The 18,991-nt window shown below is 34.8% G+C and overlaps 1 protein-coding gene across 1 annotated transcript; it reads left to right on the top strand.

Moving 5' to 3' along the window:
• The first annotated feature begins 748 nt into the window (after window positions 1-748).
• LOC100798750 (RNA polymerase II C-terminal domain phosphatase-like 3) lies at window positions 749-7,733 on the top strand. The gene is made up of 12 exons (XM_003530434.5): window positions 749-1,723; window positions 1,846-1,969; window positions 2,051-2,106; window positions 2,209-2,272; window positions 2,388-3,794; window positions 4,035-4,664; window positions 4,737-4,883; window positions 4,981-5,249; window positions 5,333-5,444; window positions 5,519-5,776; window positions 6,504-6,550; window positions 6,648-7,733. The coding sequence occupies exons 1-12, from the start codon at window positions 1,116-1,118 to the stop codon at window positions 6,709-6,711; spliced, it is 3,786 nt and encodes a 1,261-aa protein (XP_003530482.2). The 5' UTR covers window positions 749-1,115; the 3' UTR covers window positions 6,712-7,733.
• Window positions 7,734-18,991: the final 11,258 nt, after the last annotated feature.

Here is an 18,991-nt window from a genome sequence, read left to right as displayed (position 1 = left end):
AATCCTTTGGCCAAATCTTTTGATGTTTCAACTTTCCTAAATATACATTTATTATTTATTAATTTTATTTTAATTAATTAATTAGAATTGATTTAATTCGAGAATGAATTATGACAGTTTTCCATTATATAAAATAATATTTTATATCATATATATAGATAATTAATAATTAATTTAAGGTTTAATATAATAATTAAATCAATTTAATAGAATAAATATAAAATATGCATTAATTGATGGGATTATCATGTGATATTATTCCAATAGAATCATTTTTTTTCTTTATACTAGATATTTATATTTTCTGTATAAATCTTATTAGTTAATTATAAAATCTTGAATTCTTTTCAGTTATGCAACACATTTATTTTAAGAATGATCGCATAATTATATATGCCCTACATAATTAAAAATTAATTTTGAAGGTTTTTAAAGAAACAAATATATATATTTTTTGGAAAAGAAAGAAATCTATATCTACAATTGTAAAAAAAATCAAATATTAACAACTATCAGAATTATCGTTTAAAAAAATAGATAAGATGATTTCCCCGATAAAATGGGAAACACAGAAATACTGTTTACTGTTAATAGACTACATTGTACTTGGGTCGTTCTCGTTCGTAAGCACTAAGCACACACACACACAGGGTTTCTTTCGGGGATCACTGACGTGTACGGCCTAGATTCAAAATCCCATCACACTTAGATTCTCCTTCGCATCGTATCCCTATAAAAGCCTCCTCTCCCTTTCCCCGGTTCCCATTCTTCCGCCACCCTCGTGTATAATTTTCTTCGTTTTAACTTTTTTATAATCAATTTTTTTTCACTATTATCGTTACTGTTGTCATTCTTGTTCTCGCTTTCGAAACAATCCCGATTGCTTCATCACTCTTCGGATCTGAAGAATAACCTTCTGCGATCTCACGAAACAGATCCAACACCGTGAAATTTCCGATTTAGTTTTTGACACTGTTGTTGCGCCCTAAATCTGAGATTTTCGAAGGAACGAAATTGGAACCCTAATATAATCACTTCTCCCTAAAACTTTTCCCGCTATTTAGATCCCGATTCGATTATCGGTTGGTTTTGCTTGTTGTCTGGCTCTGCTTTCTATGGTTTTTGGATCGTTATTGGATTGTGAGGTATTGGGAAAATTGGAGAAGATGGGGAAGGAGGCTGAGGATGTGGAAGAGGGTGAGATTTCGGATACTGCTTCGGTGGAAGAGATTTCAGCCGAGGATTTCAATAAGCAAGATGTTAAGTTGTTAAATAATAACAATAAGCCCAATGGAAGTGATGCTAGGGTTTGGGCTGTTCATGATCTTTACTCAAAGTACCCTACTATATGTCGCGGCTATGCATCGGGCTTGTATAATCTTGCTTGGGCACAGGCCGTGCAGAATAAGCCTTTGAATGATATTTTTGTGATGGAAGTGGACTCTGATGCCAATGCTAACAGTAACCGCAACAGCTCCCATCGACTGGCCTCTGTTGCTGTGAATCCTAAGGATGTGGTGGTGGTGGATGTGGACAAAGAGGAAGGGGAGTTGGAGGAGGGTGAGATCGATGCTGATGCGGAACCCGAAGGAGAAGCAGAGAGTGTTGTTGTGGCTGTTTCTGATTCTGAGAAGCTTGATGATGTGAAGATGGATGTTTCTGATTCCGAGCAGCTTGGTGCGAGGGGTGTTCTGGAGGGTGTTACCGTTGCTAATGTGGTTGAGTAAGTGGAACTGTTGTTAATGGATTTTGTTCCTTTTCTCTGAATTGTTGGCATTGGAGTTTACATTACAAAGTTTGTAACATTAAATTGATTTTTTGCTTGTTGGTGATTTGTTGTTGTAGGTCGTTTGCTCAAACTTGCAGTAAGCTGCAAAATACCCTTCCTGAAGTGCTCTCTAGACCTGCTGGTTCTGAGAAGGATGATCTCGTTCGCTTGTCATTTAATGCTACTGAAGTGGTTTATTCTGTAATACCCTTGTCTGCTTTTGCTCATCATTTTTGTTTCTACTGGGATTTTTTGTCATCAATGTTTTATGATTTATTGTAGGTGTTTTGCTCTATGGACTCTTCGGAGAAAGAACAGAACAAGGATAGCATATTAAGGTTTTTAAAAATCTAAGTTTTTAGGTTGTAGCAGTGATTTATTTCAAGTTGCAGTGCCTTCTATCACTAACTATGTTTCCTTGACTACACTTTTCATGTCAGATTGCTTTCTTTTGTGAAGGATCAACAACAGGCTCAATTATTTTCTCCAGAGCATGTAAAAGAGGTGATGTTTAATGTTAACTGGATTTTGGAAATCGTTTTACTATTATCATCATAATCTTCAATTTAGAAATTCAACGATGGGATTGAATCTGAAATGTGGTTGTTTCTTCCTACAGATTCAGGGCATGATGACTGCAATTGATTCTGTTGGTGCTTTAGTAAATAGTGAGGCTATTGGCAAGGAGAAAGAATTGCAGACCACTGAGATAAAGACTCAAGAAAATTCAGCTGTAGAAGTGCAGATCCATGAGATAAAGACTCAGGAAAATCAGGCTGTAGAAGCTGCTGAATTGATTTCTTATAGTAAGCCTTTGCATAGGGACATAACTGGGACATCACAGGCTTTAAAATTTGGACAAAATAGTATTAAAGGCAGAGGGGTTCTGCTCCCTCTGTTAGACCTTCACAAGGATCATGATGCAGACAGTTTACCATCACCAACTCGAGAAGCACCTTCCTGCTTCCCTGTGAATAAGTTACTTTCTGTTGGAGAGTCTATGGTTAGATCTGGGTCAGCATCTGCTAAGATGGAACTTGATAGTGAAGGTTCTAAATTTCATCTATATGAAACTGATGCTTTGAAAGCTGTTTCCACATATCAACAGAAGTTTGGTCGAAGTTCCCTTTTTACAAATGATAAATTTCCAAGTCCAACTCCTTCAGGTGACTGTGAAGATGAGGTTGTTGATACAAACGAGGAGGTCTCTAGTGCTTCTACTGGTGATTTTTTAACAAGCACTAAACCAACTCTTTTGGATCAGCCACCTGTTTCTGCTACTTCCATGGATAGGTCCAGCATGCATGGATTCATTAGTTCTAGAGTGGATGCAACAGGTCCTGGGTCTTTCCCGGTGAAAAGCTCTGCAAAGAATAGAGATCCCAGGCTTCGTTTCATTAATTCTGATGCAAGTGCTGTGGATAACCTGTCTACATTGATAAATAATATGTCTAAAGTGGAATATTCTGGAACAACAATCTCAAGGAAACAAAAGGCTGCTGAAGAACCTTCTTTGGATGTTACTGTATCAAAAAGACTAAAAAGTTCTTTGGAAAATACTGAGCATAATATGAGCGAAGTAAGAACTGGAAGTGGTGGTTGGTTGGAAGAGAATACTGGGCCTGGAGCTCAGTTGATAGAGAGGAATCATTTAATGGACAAATTTGGACCCGAAGCCAAAAAGACTTTGAATACAGTCAGTAGTTCCTGTACTGGTTCTGATAATTTCAATGCAACAAGCATTAGAAATGAGCAGGCACCAATTACAGCTAGTAATGTGCTAGCTTCCTTACCTGCTCTATTGAAAGAAGCATCTGTAAATCCAATCATGCTTGTTAACATACTTAGATTAGCTGAAGCCCAGAAGAAATCTGCTGATTCTGCTGCAATTATGCTGCTGCATCCAACAAGCTCAAATCCGGCAATGGGAACAGACTCAACAGCGAGTATTGGTTCATCAATGGCCACTGGTCTTCTTCAAAGTTCTGTTGGAATGCTTCCTGTTTCATCACAATCAACTTCCACGGTAAAATGCTTGTTTGTCTTAAATATACCTACTGAAGTAAATTTTTGAATATTCACTTGTGGCTATGGTCTTAATATCCAATTATCTATTTCTTCTAAAAATTGAATTGAAAATGTTAACATCACGATCCTTGATTATGAATGAATTTAGTTGTGGAATTTGAAAGTCACAATTTAGTGTTATGAAAGTCCCGTCAAGCTAACTGTAGTTTACATTTTTGCATTTGGTTGGCACAATCAGGCACAAACCCTACAAGATGATTCAGGAAAGATTCGCATGAAACCCCGTGATCCACGGCGCATTCTCCACACTAATAATACTATCCAGAAGAGTGGGGACTTGGGGAATGAGCAATTCAAAGCCATTGTATCCCCTGTGTCTAACAACCAGAGAACAGGGGACAATGTCAATGCCCCGAAGCTTGAGGGTAGGGTGGATAATAAATTAGTGCCTACTCAATCAAGTGCACAACCTGATATTGCTCGACAATTCACCCGGAATCTGAAAAACATTGCTGATATTATGTCTGTTTCCCAAGAATCATCAACTCACACTCCTGTTTCTCAAAATTTTTCTTCTGCATCTGTTCCGCTTACTTCAGATAGAGGGGAACAAAAATCCGTTGTGTCAAGCTCTCAGAACCTGCAGGCTGACATGGCATCTGCTCACGAAACAGCTGCATCAGTTACCTCTCGATCCCAGAGTACATGGGGAGATGTTGAGCATCTTTTTGAAGGTTATGACGAGCAGCAGAAGGCTGCTATACAGAGAGAGAGGGCCAGGAGGATTGAAGAACAGAATAAAATGTTTGCTGCTCGGAAATTGTGCCTTGTATTGGACCTAGACCACACGCTACTTAATTCTGCCAAGGTAATTTGCATGGAATGGGTTCTCCTTTGGATGAAAGTTTGTGTTATTGCATGTTAACATTTTCTCTTTCAGTTTGTGGAAGTTGATCCTCTGCACGATGAGATATTGAGAAAGAAAGAAGAGCAGGACCGTGAGAAACCTCACAGACATCTTTTTCGCTTTCCTCATATGGGAATGTGGACTAAACTCAGACCAGGAATCTGGAACTTCTTGGAGAAGGTAATAATGTGGATTCTTTTATATGCTTTAGGCATGACATTGCACAATGGCTTAATTTTGAAATAAAGAATTCACATCTTTCCCAAATGCTTTATAGGCTAGTAAGCTCTATGAGTTGCATCTTTACACTATGGGAAACAAGCTATATGCGACAGAAATGGCAAAGGTGCTTGATCCAAAGGGAGTTTTGTTTGCTGGAAGAGTTATCTCTAGAGGTGATGATACTGATTCAGTTGATGGTGAGGAGAGGGTTCCCAAAAGCAAAGATTTGGAAGGCGTTTTGGGTATGGAATCATCTGTTGTAATTATAGATGATTCTGTGAGGGTCTGGCCTCATAACAAACTGAACTTGATAGTGGTGGAAAGGTTCGTGTAACATGGGATTTCAAACTCATGCAATTCTATTGAGCATATGAATAATTCCTATATTAAATTTTAACACATTGCAGGTATACATACTTCCCCTGTAGTAGACGTCAGTTTGGACTGCCTGGCCCTTCCCTTCTTGAGATTGATCATGATGAGAGACCTGAAGCTGGAACTCTGGCATCCTCTTTGGCAGTGAGTTTACATTATTTTTTTTGTATTTAATTTGGGATGGCCTGTTCAGTTGATAATTTCTTCTCTTCCTCTAGGTTATTGAGAAAATACACCAAATCTTTTTTGCCTCTCAATCCTTAGAAGAAGTGGATGTCAGAAATATACTTGCATCAGAACAGAGAAAAATCTTAGCTGGTTGTCGCATAGTATTTAGCAGGGTATTTCCTGTTGGTGAAGCAAATCCTCACCTTCATCCATTGTGGCAGACAGCTGAACAATTTGGTGCTGTTTGCACCAACCAGATTGATGAACAGGTTACTCACGTAGTTGCAAATTCCCCTGGGACTGATAAGGTATGTTTTTATTTCCAAACTGTCAGCATGTTATGATAGTCCTGTCTGTCTGTGTCATGTAAAAAAAATATAGATTCCTGCATTGCTAACAGGTCTTCATGATAGAGTAATTTAATGGGACTAAAGGGTAACCTATACGATGAAATTTAGTGCAAATCAAACTATTCATGATTTAGTTTGATTTAAGGGCATGCTTGGATAAACTTTCCTGAAACACTTCTAGGAAAATAAAATAAGAAGAAAAAATGAAATGAGCTTCTCCATGAGTTAAAATTAGCTCATGTATAGGCGAATTTGTAGAAGCTCTCTAAAAAACTCCTAAAATGATTTTTAACTTGAGAAGTTCATTTCTTTTTTTTCTTCTATTTTTTCCTCCCATTTTTTCTTTTAGAAGTGTTTCTGGATAAGCTTATCTAGAAAAATGGATATCCAGGTGATTCATCCAGCTGTTGCTCCCCTTTGCTCATAACATGGCAACTTAAACTGTTAACCGTCTATGGCATATTTACGGACATCAATTAATAAAAGACCATTTCCCTTTTATCAATTAGAAGGGAGCCCTTCCTTTTTCTCTGTTTTTTCTCCAACTTCTCTTCTTTGCTTATTCCCACCACGAACAAAATGCTGTAAAATCTTCATTTCTATGGTAGTTGTGGCAGACTGTGTTCTTGTGCATTGAATTTGAAGCCTGACAAGTGCTACTTTTTCTTTCCTTTTTCTCGAGCAGGTGAATTGGGCTCTTAACAACGGAAGATTTGTTGTCCATCCTGGCTGGTGAGTATCTCATAATTTACATTTTTATTTATCCTCTTTTTTTCTTCTTCTTGGATTTGACCCGTGCTGCTTCTTTCCCCCTCCCTTATAAAAACAGGGTGGAAGCATCAGCATTGCTGTATAGGAGGGCGAATGAGCAAGATTTTGCCATTAAACCTTAAAAAAAACTGACCTAATTCTTTTTCAAAAACTAAAACATGTGAAAACATAAATCAAGAATCACATTGATTTTGGGGGCGTGAAACCATTCGATCAGAACTGGTCAGCAGAGATAGTTTTAGTTCATGATGACTGTGTCCATTGGAGATGGGTGATTGGGGAGTGTATGTAATTTTACCAAGATGACTGACCAGTTGTTGAGGAGTTAAATGGAGGACAGTGAGTGCTGCAGGGCGTGACAGGGCTTGACAGAATTGGTTGACTGCTTTTAGGGGCTAGGTGAGTGATATCGTGGGGGTGACTTTTGTTAGTAGCTCCCAGTAAATTTTGCTTGGGATTGTATTGGGAGTGGAATTTATTTCTGTTGCTGACAAAGGACAGTTAAAGACCTCAGCATTAGAGAAGAGTTAAAATGTGGAGGAACCCGGCCTGAGGGAGGTATTGACTGAAACGAACCTAATTTGTTAGAGCTTGAGTCTAAGGAGAAGTGGGTGCCAGAACAGTCGAGTCAGTTTGGAAATGGGTTCATGGCCCCGGCAAAATGAATTTCTGATAGACGAATTTCTATGTCAATGCGTCACTGAAAAGCATTTGGGGGTTTAAATTAATCACCATTCACTCTACTACCTTCCCCAAAACAATAAAGCTTGGCAGGGAGGGGGACAGGATAGAAAATGAAAGGAAGCATGTCTAACCATGTTTTATAGTCTAAACCTCTTGGTTGCTTTTACCATCAATTCATGCGGATTGCGTTGCTTTACAATTACAACAACCCAATTGGAAAATCTTGAGAATTTGTAAAAACGGCAAACTAATTCATGATGCCAGTTTTGGATATAAAGCCTTTGTAACCAAAATAGAAAAAGAAGAAAAAAGTATGTGCTCTATCATATACCCAAGAATAATGGTAATGAGATTCTTGTGCACTACCGGAAAAGGACCACACCAATTATACCCTCGAGTTGTAGTCATGTTGTCTTGCCTGTTCAATTTGGGCAACATTAATGAATCCTAGATTGCTGTCTGGGTCTCGTAGTTGACATCTGTGTCATGCTCTTGCAGTGATTAGAATCCTATTGGTCGACGTTTTTTTAGAGAAAATCCGTCATTATTTCCCAATAAATTAAGTATCTCTATCAACTTCATTTTAATGACCAAAAGGTGTATTTTTATTCTGCAAAGCTGTTTATTTTACATTTTTTCTCTTTTTAAAAAAAAAAAAACTGAAAAACATATCCCAGTGTTTGAAGATGTGGAAGATTTTTTACGCAATAAACATTACATAATAGTGGGTCTTGTATGGAAAGTGCCAAACATTACAGTGCAAACTCATTACAAACAACCTCATGTTTATCATATGAAAATGCAAAACCATTGGTCCAGTTTGTTCTTTAACAATTCTTTCCCCCAGCTCCATTATTTTCTGAAAATTTCAAGCTACTAAATCAAATCAAATGTATTTAAGACAAGTTGTTAGATTTGTAATTTTGTACTGTGTAACTATTGAATCAAATTTAAATGTTTTATAAAAAGAAATGTAAAAACTAATGTTTGTGGTAGTAAGGGGTGGATGTGTCTTTCTGTAGAAGTTGATGTCCGTGTTAAACTTGAGAATTGGACTGGACTAAAATGGATGGTGGGTGAGACAAATAATGAAGTGTGTTTGAGAATATGTAGTTAGAACTTCTCTATAATTTAATTTCCTTCACAATAGCCTCCATTTAAATGGATTAAATTGGACTGACTCATTAAATAGTTGGTCTCTTTTTTTATTTGGTTCACTTAGCAGGTTACAAGGTTGGTTTTTGTATTGAATAATAAATTATTAAAATTAAAAATATTGAAATAGTTTAAAATTATAAACATTGATAAAAAAAACTAAATGATATCTAAGACTAATGAAAAACATAACAAATAAAACAAAATTTTAAATGATAATTCATATTTTAAAAAATTAATAAAATGGAAGCAAACAACTAATTTATATTTTAAAGAAGTAAATGAAACCTATTATTTTTATTTAAAATATATATATATATATATATATATATATATATATATATATATATATAAATACATTATTAGATCAAAATTAATTGTAATAAGGACAAAAAATACATTAGTAGATCTATGTTAATAATATTTTTTACATATATAAATTTTTATTAAACCTATAATTTTTATTTACAATTTATATATGTAAACAAATTAATTATTAGATCAAAATTAATTGTCACAAAATTTATTATGTAAATTTACATGTACATTAAATATACATTAAAAATTTTAGGGTTATATATAACGCTATTAATTATTTTATCACATAATTGATTTATTAACTCAATTGGTTAGAGTGTCGTGCTAATAACGCGAAAGTCACACGTTTGAAATCATTAATTTTAAATTAATTCGTAAAACATTTTTTTTAAAAAAAATTTGTGCCACTTATGGATTGCGCAATCCATAAGCCTCATACGAATTGGGTCGATCCATAATTGGTTTATGGATTTGCAATTTGTAAGCCAATCACAAAAGGACAATATGAGAATTAATATTTTGTGCTGGGTGTACCAACAAAATGAATGGAGCACGTAGCAATTCCCTTTCAATGGTTGTCTTGTTTAAGATAGTTGTATTGTTTGGGGTCCACAAAATTATCATGCAACCTAGGATGCACCAAGACGGGACGGGGACATATACAGGGACGAAAAAAAGTAAATCTAGAAATCTCACGATATGAATTCGGCTAGGAAATGACCATTTTTTTTAATATTTTTTATTATTTAAATAAAACTGAAAAATTAAAAAAGCACGAGAAATAAATAGCAACACTAGCATCTTATAAACTTAAAGATAATCCAATGGTCTACCAAAATAAAGCATTAAGGTGCAAAGTGCAAAATTAACATTAAAAAGTACTACAAGCAAGTTAGTTCATGTTTTTTGTTGATTCACTTTTCGGGGTTTAGGTTTGGTTTGGTGGTTGTTCCCTTTCACGATTCTTTCTTTAGATCCTCTCTTGACTCTTTATTCTTTATAAAATTGTGCTTTTGACCCTAATTTCTTTGGGTTTGTTGATTCTGTGGTAATGATGACTGGTAGAGGAAAGGGAGATCGTACATGTTTTTCTAGTTCCATGCCTATTCGGAGTCCGTGTAGTTGGTGAGCCGTGTGATGGGAAACCTTCTCTCATGGTTCGGAGAGGTTCACCTCCACTGTTGGTGGTTCGGAGAGGTTCACCTCCACTGTTGGTGGTTCGTCGATGGTGTTCGTCCAATGAGGAGACAACAGAGTGAAAGAGAGGAGTGAGGAAGCCTTAATTTTTTTTGTCGATTCTCTTCTTTCCTCTTTTTTATGTTTTTTTTTTAAAATTTTGGATTGTGGGGACACACGAAAAGACCACTGTCGTCCCCGTCTTGGCTAGCCGTACCCAAGAAATTAACGTCTTCCCTGGGACATCCCCTTGTTGTCCTCTTCTGTTCTCGTCCCCGTGCAGTACTGGAAACGGGAGACACCACTTAGCAGGTGTCCCCATTGTAGCACCCTGTTTTCTTTGGCTAATTTTTTTTTATAAAAGGGGATTTAATTAAAATAAATGAGTTTTTTTTTATTTAAATAAAAATAGAGGTTTGGAATAAATAATAAATACAAGTTTTTTAAAAATAAAAAAAAAGTTTTAAAAAATAAGAGAGAGGTTTATTTATCCATTTATTTAGTAGAGAGAAAATAATTTTTTTATAATTAATAAAATAAACTAGAAAAAATAGGAATGAGAATTAGATCATCAGATTCTCACTATATAAAAGAACTTTTAACCCAGAAGCAGTTTTACGAAAAATTTACTATATATTTTGTTCATTTTCTCTAACGCTAAAGAATCCTAATAGAACAATCGGAGGAAGAGCTTTAGAGAGCATCGAAAACACCACCATTGCCAACGGGGAACGCTTGAGTGATTACATCGAGGTAAGAGATGAGTTACTCAAGTTTAAGGATTAGAATGAACATATGTAGAAATTCTTAAAAGATCAATTTTGAGTTACTTTGGGTTGTTTCTTTTTTCTTGAAATTTAATTATGTTTTTTTCTAAATTTTTCATTTGTTATTGTGATTAAATTTCACTCGTGTAAATTTGATTACACAAAAGTGGAACAAAACTATGTAGATATTGATGAAATTGTAAGAAAGAAATATGCGTCCTTACCATTTTGCCTAAATTTGAGTCAAATAGTTTTAATTATGCATATATTGTGACTAAAGAGTTTAGTTAAAATCCTTTTTCAATTAGCCAAATGGCCTTGATGCGTGCCTGGTTGCCCGTAGCTATTTCATCTAATGTACATACATTCATTAAGTTCCAATACGTGCTTAAGGTTCCCTGAATGCGTATATATTTCGTTTTGATATACTTGTGCATATCTAATCATCACGTGAATTATTTACACATGTTTCTTGATTTCAATTTTAAATTATATTATAATGATCATATATGTAGGCAATCAAATTATATGAATTATTTATACATGTTCCCTGGATGCGTATATGGTTTCGTTTTGAATTATATCTGATCATCACGTGCAATCAATTTTTTTTAAGTACATACATATATGCCTACATATTAAGCGTATAGTTATCTTAATATATATATATATATATATATATATATTGATTATACATGTATATTACATTATTTATATTATAAATTGATATTTAGGACATCATAATGTTATTATAGTACAATTTTAAAAATGCTTATTGTCATGAAATTGGAAACATTATGGTTTGATCGTTATATATGTGTATGTGTATGTTGTGTCATATGAACATTGTTATGAATGTTATGAAGATGTATAAATGAATATGAGGTGGATTAAGTGATAATTGAGATGTGAGCTATAAACTGTGTAATCACACAACTGTAAAATCCTTTAAGGACGACGAGTTAATACGTGACGAGTTTGCGATGGGCCCCATTGTGGGAACTAGATGAGTTTAATCACTTGAGGCGCGATGAGTTAAAATAATTTTGAAAATAATTGAGATTTTGAAAACAATTGAGTAGTTGTGTGTATTGCATAGTTTATAGGTAGAGTCCGTGTGTTAAAATATTTTTTGGGTTGGACTTGAATCAGGAGGGAGAGACCTTGACGTACTCCTCGGAGTCTAGGCCTTAGGGGTAAATATACTCGGTTTGAGTGTTCCTTTAAGCCTATGCCGATCACACATAGTTGGAACATTCTCATAAAATAGAGTGACCCTAATTGGTCTCTCAGTGACTTCACTTAGTGAGAGTGACCTAACTTATTCATTGTGAGGCATGTCTTGTCATATACTCTTAGGCATCTGACGAAATTTTTCACTGAAAATGATATCACATTCCATGTAGGCTTAAGTTTAGTTTTTCTGTTGCATAATGCTTGTGTTTAACTTTCATTGAGTTAACGATTGAGGTTTTGGTGTTGTTTTATGAAGTGTGTGAACTTGAATAATGTGTGTGATTTTGTGAAATGAGGTTGTTTATGTAAATTCAGCTCTAAGTATTATATGTTTTACATGCTCTAATGTTTTATTATATACGAATGTGATAACTCATTCCAGGTGTATGTTTGTGTTTGAGCTTAATGCCATTTTGTTCCAAGTGAGTTAGCATATGATGAGTTCTATACTGAAGATGGAGAGACTTAGCCTTTGTCAGGGAAATGTTTTGATAAATGTGACATGGGATTTTATTTCATATGTTAGAATTCCATGAATAATATAATTGTTTTATATTTTTGCTATTAGCTTGACTTCTTTTCCTTAAGAATGGACAACCTAGTTTTGAACCGAGATAGTTTTATTATTTATTTGAACAAGTTCTATTATGATTTTAGAAAAGTGAATGTGAACCTTTTATTCTTTTTGACATGCTTTTATTCAAATGTGTTTTAAAAAATTTTAATTAATTTTGCATTTTTATTCCTTTTATTATCAGTACATATATGTGAGGTAGAGAGTGTCACACGTGCTTCATAGCATGAAACTCCCTTAAGCAGTTGGGCTATTATTGGACCGATAAGCTGGTAATATATTTGATTTTTAATGATAATGTTATTATTCCCTTATCAAATTGCAGGTACCCACTCATCTAGCATGAGTGAATTATCTGTAAGGTTGTTGTGCTACTGTAATCTCAACCATCAATGTTATAAAAATCAGGTTCTACCTCTCATTTTAATTAATTCTCGACTCTTTCATATACTTACTAGAACATCACAGTCTTTTGTTTTGTAAGTCTCTCCTCGTATTTCCCAAGTGGAAGATATTTGTAAACGTAAAAGATCGTGGAGCCTATCTTGACTAAGTCAATCCCAACCTCAATCCGCTTTAGATTTTGATAGGTAAGTACAATAGTAATATATATTTTTAATGATATTCTTAATTTTATCTTAATTACTTAAATATGAAATACTACATGTGAAAAGAGAAATCAATTTCCATCAATTTTAAATAACTTGAATAATTAAAAAATATGATTAGCTAGTCAGGACATAAAATTGTTGACTGCAAAGCAATTACACGCTCTTTGTGGATATGGCACAACATAGTTGTTGGCATCCACTAAAACAAATATGACGTCTAAATTTGCATGCAGCAACGTTATAAAACTTACAAGAAAATGAAGGAAAGAAGATCGTGGAAGAGACGCGTTCAAGTACTTCTAATGTCAGTAGACATGCAGTATATATTGATAATGTGGGAAATGGGTTCACGAAAAAGAATCACAGATGTGAGTGATCAATATGCATGTTAAAATAATAACAGTGGTTTGTCACATTAATGCGAACTATGATTTTACAGGTAAATTTTATTTATAATGCTAAAATTTTAAATCAAAAATCTAGAGGATTCGCTGGTTTTGGTAGGGTTTTACCTAAGCACTAACTGAAAAATAGTCTTGTACACTACTACAAATAAAGCTTTTTAAGTCGGTTCTCCAGGCCATTTTACGACGGTTTTGAACCGTTATAGCACGCAGTGTTGTAAAATGTGCCTACCTCTACAACGACGGTTTTGAAACCGTCTTTATAGATTGGTGATTTTAAGACGGTTTTAAAAATAACCGTCTTAAAATTTATTGTTTATTCAAGGCGGTTATCATCTATTAACTGTTATAATAGACCACCTTTCTACGACGGTTTTTGCAAAAACCGTCTTAGAAAGTGAAACTTACTAAGACGGTTACGCCTTAAACCGTCTTAGTATGTCCTTTTTTTAGAAGGATTTCTAAGACGGTTTTCTTAAAAACCGTTTTAGTATGTCATTTGTGTGTGAGACTTTCTAAGGCGTAGATAGTGGAACTTATTGTGTGTGAGACTTTCCTCTTCGCTAGACCTCAAAACAAAAGAATCAGAATCCCCAGGTTTACCACTCTCAACCTTCAAAAGTTCATTTGGAGAAGATGAGATCAAGAGTAGATAGTGGAACTAAATTTACCGTCAAGTCAAGACCAAGAACAAGACAGTTAATAAGTACGAATACTACTTTATTCACACAATCTCAAAACAAAATTAAATTATATACTAATTTAGGTAAAATATAGATTTAGATGCAACACACGCCTAACTTAGCAAGCCAAAGTAGTCGAACATGAATAATGAATACACGGAAAAAGAACAAATAACTCATTAAGAATACAATCACAAGAGGTTTTATAAACAAAACATTGGAAGACACGCATATCTTAAATTATGCAACATATCAACTTCCCACATACTCAATCAACAAGACTGCTCCTCACGGATTTCTATCAAAGATAACCATTACACCATCCTTACATTAATTTTTACAGCTTACAGTATTGAGTTAAAACAAATTGTAATAAGATCCCACAGAAATCAGACTAGACATCTTCTGAAAACCCATTTTCTTCTGTCAAGAATACTAGTACTGGATTTTGCATTTCTCAAAGATCACACTTCTACTCTTAAATGGGTTTAGAGATAAGAAAAAGCAAAGCAATTAAAGGGTAAATATGATTTATGACTGTTCATATGCAACCTCAAATGAATAACAAATGCAAAAGAATATGATTCAAAGGTAAATAAATCAACATTCTCAGGAGCACTTCAAGTAGACCATTCATCTGTGGTTTTCTAGGAGTAAAGATATGGGGAAAAGCATATACTCTCTAATCAATCAACAATCCTCAGTTCTTCAGACCATTCAAATCCCACTATTTGAATGCAGTCAACCAAAGAAAGAAAGAAAAAACTTATTTTCTAAGAACAAATTTTTGACATATTTATGGAACCTATTTGTCCATAGTTTAGTGATACTGTGATCATATATTTAACAGGAAATTTACCCTCAGAAGATTGGACCAGTCCTACTCCTGTCATTGTTTACCCTGCTTTCAATTAAAAATTTAGCCTCTGATAAAGTCCCCTTTACTTTCAATTAAAAATTTAAAACTTACGCAAAATCTGTTCAATGATAATGGATGATATCGGATATCGTATTCCTATCTACAAACAATGAACAAAGGAACCTGCTGCAGACTAATGTAAGTATGGAGTATGAACACACTTGCACTAGCATATATACATGTGTACAATTTTGTGAGATACCGAGTAAAGGGTGTTCAGCTCTAGATATTATGAAGACATGATAAAAAGAGACCATAGCTCCAAATGGGAACCTAGTGTTTATGCATTTGTGCAAATGTTGTGCCTTAAAAGGAGAAATTTATTGTCTTAAGATCTAATAAAAGATTGTTTTCTGTACTGTAGGGTTTAAATTTGAAGTTGAAATTTGAAGTTGCAAAGCATCATGGTGATATCATTTATTACTCTTGGGTGTTAGAATGCTATGAACAAAAGAAGCTTGTCTGCTGACAGCCTAAGTGACTTATATGATTGAATATAAACTTATTTGAATCCTATAGAAGGTTTTGTGATTGTATATTGATTTCAATATTTCCTTTTAAAGGTACTTCCTTTTTCTATCTGGACTGACAAAGAAGTTGCAGGAAGAAGTTGATGAGTTCTCAAATACTTACTACTTGGACCTTCATGTTGGAGACATGAAGCAGGAAATAGCATTTGCTACTAGCTAGTTTCTATCTTGTCAAATTTTGGACTCTATCTATCTTAAGTAAATATTCACATTGAAATGTGAAGGAAACAAAGCACCATGTTAATATGAAGCTTGGGGTATGGTTTTGAGTTATAGCCTAAATTGTTACTTGACAGGCAGTGTTTTACTAAGCATGAACCACAATCAGTTAATCAAACATCCATATTCAGTACTCCTTCTCATTGTCCAGACACAGAAAAACAAACTCACACACACAAAATTGACAGAAGACAGGTATTGCCAAACACAAACACCCTTTCTAGCATAGGGATTTGATCTCTCCACCTTGGTGAAAGCCTTGTGACCCATAAGGTAATGCATGCTTTATTAGTATTTTGCATGCATCATTTTTTTTCTTTTTAAAATCTGGATTACCCTTATCTGCTAATAGTTTAATGTGTTTGTGATTCTTTTAATACAATAATTGGTCTTATTTTTACCTCGGTGTCCATTAGGGACATAATCATGGGTGTTTCTTCATCATCAACACAAAAATTAGTCTTTATTTTTGTGTATATTTTATTGTTTATGTTCATTTTATTATTTTGTTTGGTGGATTAATTTATTGACATATCTGTGTGGGATTTTCCTGGCTTTTACAGAAGGTGGGATTTTGACTAGCAGGGTGTTTGGCTGTTGAGTTTATGGAGGGCCAAGTTCATTGTTGAACAGTGTTTGTGTTGCCTTTATTTGCAACTTTTAATTGAACCAATCCTACCCTTTTTTGAGACCTGTTTACTGCCAGAGGTGACGGAGTTTCAATTTTGCAAGTGCATGATCTTAATAATAAGGTTTTTATAGAAAAGGAAAGTTGAGAATAACATGGGGGAAGATGGTAATTCTTGGATTAGGAGGAGAAATTTTTCACACACAGTGTGCCATCGTTTGGGCCTTGCTAGATTAGGGTCTATTCCTATTAGTGTTCAGTCAGAGCAGAAATCAAGGCCTTCCTCAAAGGCTCTATTTATATACGAATGACCAACAATAACAAAATCAAATCCATCAGGTGGACATATGCATGTAAGCATTCATTAAGCGGGTTTAATGACTTACATGTACGACGACCTAAGACGCGTATTCCACGGGCAAACGGCGCGAGGTCAGTATGAGGGAGACAGTCTTCACGACGCGAGCTCCACTGCTTCACGCCGAGGTTTCAAGGAGAGAGGGGTTTGAGGTCCACTGCTTCACGGAGAGGTTTCAAGGAGAGAGTGCTTGACGACGCGAGGTAGAGTGTTAACTACAGGAAGAAAATTTGAATTACTTGATACAAAACACACAACAATCTAAATAGGAAGAAATAAGGCACATGAGCACAAGCCTCAAGTTTTTCTATTAGATAAAAAGAGTAAAATCACTAGCAACACGAAGAAAGGGTTCAGGGTTCAGGATAAACTCACCTTTCAAATTTTGAAGCCGTAAGCAAGCTGCCCTTCGTCCGTGTGTTGCTAATCGAGAAAGGCAAAATAAAAGCCCCTACCTACCAGCGAAACAAAAACCGTGTCTTGACAATGCCATTCAGTACACATTTTCAAGCAAGCAACACTAGGGCATGGGCACTTACCAGTTCATACAATCGGACTGCGGCACGACACACCTTGAACAGGGCTTAGTGATGGGTCACAGACTTCTCTTCGACAGGGCTTAGTGATGATGGGTCACAAATTTCTCTTTCAACACTTGGTGAAGACAGGGGATGCTGGTGAAGACGAAAGGGGACGCTGGGTGAAGACTGGAAAGGGATGGCTGTAAAATCCCTAATTTGAGGGAAATAAAACGAAGGCGGTTTTGGTCCAAACCCATCGTTGAACTTCTTTCTATATTTACAAAAATGCCACCCAGCGAGTTACTAAGACGGTTATTTATAACCGCCTTAGAATTTACGTTATAAAAAATTATTCTCAGCTTTGATAATTACAAGTTTACCACCGCACTACTATCTAAGGCGGTTCTGGATAACCGACTTAGAACTACGTCGTAAAATATAATTATCCTAGTAGTGGTAGCTCATAAACCTCGGAAGACACCGGGACAGAGGCAATATGCATGTAAATAAAAGTTGGAAAAAAAATACCCCGATGCCTTTGGAAATATGAGTTCTTTTCAAAATGGAGAAGACTCTGTCTCTCCAATGAAATATGCCCCAAACAAGAACGGAGAACATATGCAGAACATGGGATGGGACTGTTAAGGCCGTTGAATTGGTGGGGCGTAATTAATATCAATTGTTAATGAGGAATTACTTAGGTACGTAGTATCGAACTACCAAGTGTTTATATATGATTCTGGCTAATTTATGTAACATGATTTTAAGTTTTTAATTTTATTAAAATTAAAAAGAATTAATAATGCTTTTATGTCATACAAATTAGTTGGGATCATAATGGTACTAAACCATTTTATTATAATTTCTCATACTACATCTTGCTTACTGCTTAATAAGCTATGGTGACCAAACGGTCTTGGGGCCTGGCTAAACTAGAGAGCTTCTTCTTCATATATATATTGCTTCCAAGTGATAGTGGATGATCAACTAGTTTAATATGATTATTATGAATAATAAAACTTTTTTTTAAGACACTTAATGTATTAATTATATATTTAATTTAAAAGATTATTTTAAAATAATGTGTTTTAGATATATGTACTAGGTGATGTGGATGCATGGTCAAATGTTAATGCGTGTATCATTTTTGTTGTTTCAATATTCAATTTTTGCTTTAGTCCAAGTTTAAGTTTTAATTGGATCCTTATGATCGCTAATTAATTTATCCATTAATTTAGTGTTGAAAATGAAAAGACAAACAGCTGGCTGATTTGTCAAACCTTTTTGCTTCTATGTGTATGCCCATGCCATGGCAATAGGCCAAAAAGAATAATAGAAAGATAGAATGTATGTAGATAAGACGAGGGGCATGCGGCATTTGAATTAATATTGTATATTATATAGTGGTCTCTGTCACAGACCAGTGATACCATACTCTTATAGCTGTTGTTGTGACAAGGAAAAAGCGAATTTTTTTTCCAAAATATACATAAAAAATTCATTAAATAAAACATACGTATCTTTCCATTATTTACTAAAAACATATATATTTATTATTCATAACATAAATTCAGGTTGGGAAGACTCAAGTTTACAATATTTTTTTCCCAAGAATTTAA

This window comes from Glycine max, chromosome 8, assembly GCF_000004515.6.
Source record: "Glycine max cultivar Williams 82 chromosome 8, Glycine_max_v4.0, whole genome shotgun sequence".
NCBI classification, from domain to species: Eukaryota; Viridiplantae; Streptophyta; class Magnoliopsida; order Fabales; family Fabaceae; genus Glycine; species Glycine max.
Note: the sequence above shows the minus strand (reverse complement) of the source record. Positions and strands in the feature narration are given on the sequence as shown.